The following is a 2984-nucleotide window of genomic DNA, read 5'->3' as shown; positions in this document are numbered from 1 at the left end:
AGGTTGATAATTTAAGTCAGTTTATAACTGTTCGGAGACATTGTAGTGTTCAGGAGAGTACCTCTAGATTACCATCATTCTACAAAAGCTTTTGTTCGTTTTCATTTTATGCAGCCTCTCTTGTGGAACAAATCTTATTAGGAATTTTCAGATGTGAATGTACACTTCCCTTCAGCCCCTTTTTTGTCCTTACATAAAAGGCAAAGAAAATATAAGTGGCATAATGAGGTCAATAAGAGCTGTAGGAGCCCAGTGCTTTTTGTTAATCCTTAGTACTTTGCAAATAATATTGTGGAGGGAGAATTGAAACGGGGCGTTCAAAACAAGTCACCCCAAGATATGCTTCTGTGATTTGCAGGTTGTTTTGAGCTAAAGGCCATGTTAGCTGTGGCCTCAAGAGAATCTGCCTTCCCCCACACACACACTCCCCTTCCCCCTTAACTACCTAGAAGAACTTGAATTAGGGGCCTTGCCTACAAGAGATGATCAGAAATAACTTCTTTTGACCTATTTATGGGGCAGGACAAACTTATAAGTATTAAGTATCTGCTTTTAAAATCCTGCAGTGACCTTTTAAAGCCCCCAAGGCACCTTACCTCATCCCTAGCTCAGGATGTCTTCTATACCCATGTTCTCTTTCTGTCTCAACTGCGCCTGCGTGTGGAGTCTCTGACCCTTATGGATGCAGGGTTCCCAATACATCTGTATGTATTACATTTGATTATTTTCTCTTGCTAATGTCTCAAGCCTATTGGATTATTAGACCAACCAGAAGAACATTTTTTTTGAACTCCAGCTACATTCCATCAGACTATGTTCTGCCTCACTCCACATCACTATTATGCATGCTTACTTACTGCTAATATGCTTAATGGCTACTTTGTTAGATAACAAGTACATTTTGTTTTGTAGCATTATTGAGAAAGGAGAAGAGCACTGTGGACACCTAATTGAGGCCCACAAGGAATGCATGAGAGCCCTGGGATTTAAGATATGAAATGGTGAGCATGGTACTCTCTGATGGGGAAGGTAATACATAGGCTCATTGCTTCAAATTTCTCTATTGCTCTACAGATTTTGCAGTCATTGGGCAACATTTTATCTGAAAGGTAGTTCACCTGGTTAATCTAACATGCGGAAATAGCACTAAAAAATAACTTTTCAGTTTCTAATGTAGGGAGTAAGTGACGCTAATAAATTGAGAGGTATTCGGTGGATTTGGGAAGGGAAGAATTTAGCTTTTAAGAAAGGGCTTTATAAGGAATCATGGCTTAGGAATTTCATAATATTTAGTTGTGCTTAAAGGAACTAAAGGGAAAAAATTCTATTCCTTGTTTCTAATGTTGTGAGTCTTTAATAAGTGCTTTTAAACAGAGAGTAGGCAACACATGAAGTATTGCTTTCTGCAAAACAAAAATGACATTTTTGCTATTTCTCTTTTGTACTGTGCTTTATTCTAATAACTAACCCATTGTATGCCATAAGCATCTATATACGCAAGCGGCAGACCTTCCCCACACGCCATGTGTGTCTATAAAAAAAAATGTTTTCTCTAAGTGGCAGCCCTGACCAACTTTAAAATCATTTTTCCTGAAAATTTTCAGCTGAAAATATTCAAGAACACCAGAATTGTAATATATTTATTTTTATAATATTCATTGCAAATTGATTTTTTAAATTGAATTGAAAATATCATGGCGTGTGGAGATGGTTTTCATTTTGGATGCGTGACAGTTAACTGGTTAAAACTCAGACCATTTTTTGAAGAACTTTGAATCTAAATTTTAATGCTGAAGGGGATCTTAATAAATGATTTTTCTTTCATTTGGAAGCTCTTCAGGTAGCAACTTGACTCACTCCCTCACTTCATTCAGATCTCTGTTCAAATACCTCCTTGTTGGAGAGGCTTTCCCTCAACATTCCAGCTAAAATAGCATCCCTTACCTGGTTGGCAGGCTCAGTGGTTGAGCATTGACCTGTGAGCCAGGAGATCATGGGTTCGATTCCCAGTCAGGGCCCAGTTGTGGGCTTGATTCCCAGTAGGGGGTGTGCAGGAGGCAGCTGATCAGTGATTCTCTCTCATCATTGATGTTTCTATCTCTCCCTCCCTGAAATCAATAAAAATATATTTATAAATAAGTAAAATAACATCCCTCCCCCATCGCTGTATCCCAGCCCCGTCTAAGAAACTTCCTGTGATAATGAAAGCGTCCTGCACTTGCACTCTCCAGTATAGTAGCCACTAGCCGTATGTGACTGTTGAACCCTTGAAATGTGAGTACTAAAACTGAGGAACTGTATTTTTAGTTTTATCTAATAGGCACATGTGGCTAGTGTCTACTTTATTCTTAACACCATTACCTGCATATTATGTAGTTATTTATCATCTGCTTTGTTTTACTCCAACTAGAATATGATCTCTGAGAGAGTAGGAATTTTCTGTTTCACTATCACATCCTCGGGATCTAAAACATAGTAGGTGTTCATTAGAGATTGTTATTAAATGAATAAATAAATGAAATTAAGTCCTATAAGTATGAAATGATTCCTGAGATGGGTTAGCAGGATCAGAACTGGAACCTGTCTCCAGGCAGACTCCCTCTGCCCTTGGCTTTCCACATCACACCACCACTTTTAATTTAATAATGGCTGAGAGATAATGCCGCAGCCCATACCAATATAACAGTAATAGAGAGCCTGGTTTCTTTCCCTTTCACCTCTTTCCTGCCTCTTTGGAATTTCACGTATGGCCAGTGTTCCTCATTGAGCTATAAAAAGGAGGGTAAGGAACTTGTCCCAAGTTGATAAGAAGTATCACTGTGTAGTGGAAAACATTGTAGGCTGAAAGTGCTCAGGCTTAATTTTGGTTCTCCTGATGTCTGGCTTAATATGTTTTATTTCCGCTACATCCTCTTTGGACGTTACTTTTTGTTTTGTTTTGTTTGTTAATCCTAACCCAAAGATTTGAAAAAAAAATTATATAT

The 2984-nt window shown here is 38.3% G+C and overlaps 1 protein-coding gene across 2 annotated transcripts in view; it reads left to right on the top strand.

Moving 5' to 3' along the window:
- LOC102247674 (cytochrome c oxidase copper chaperone) overlaps window positions 1-2984 on the top strand; it is an 8842-nt gene that overhangs the window by 682 nt on the left and 5176 nt on the right. Inside the window, exon 2 of one of the 2 annotated variants that reach the window (XM_014546978.1) lies at window positions 913-1029. In XM_014546978.1, the coding sequence (XP_014402464.1) occupies window positions 913-997 (85 nt within the window). In that variant the 3' untranslated portion in view covers window positions 998-1029. The remainder of the gene's footprint in view (window positions 1-912; window positions 1030-2984) is intronic. The other variant, XM_005875341.2, reaches the window with a different exon arrangement.

Source organism: Myotis brandtii, unplaced genomic scaffold (assembly GCF_000412655.1).
Source record: "Myotis brandtii unplaced genomic scaffold, ASM41265v1 scaffold46, whole genome shotgun sequence".
Taxonomy (NCBI): Eukaryota; Metazoa; Chordata; class Mammalia; order Chiroptera; family Vespertilionidae; genus Myotis; species Myotis brandtii.
Note: the sequence above shows the minus strand (reverse complement) of the source record. Positions and strands in the feature narration are given on the sequence as shown.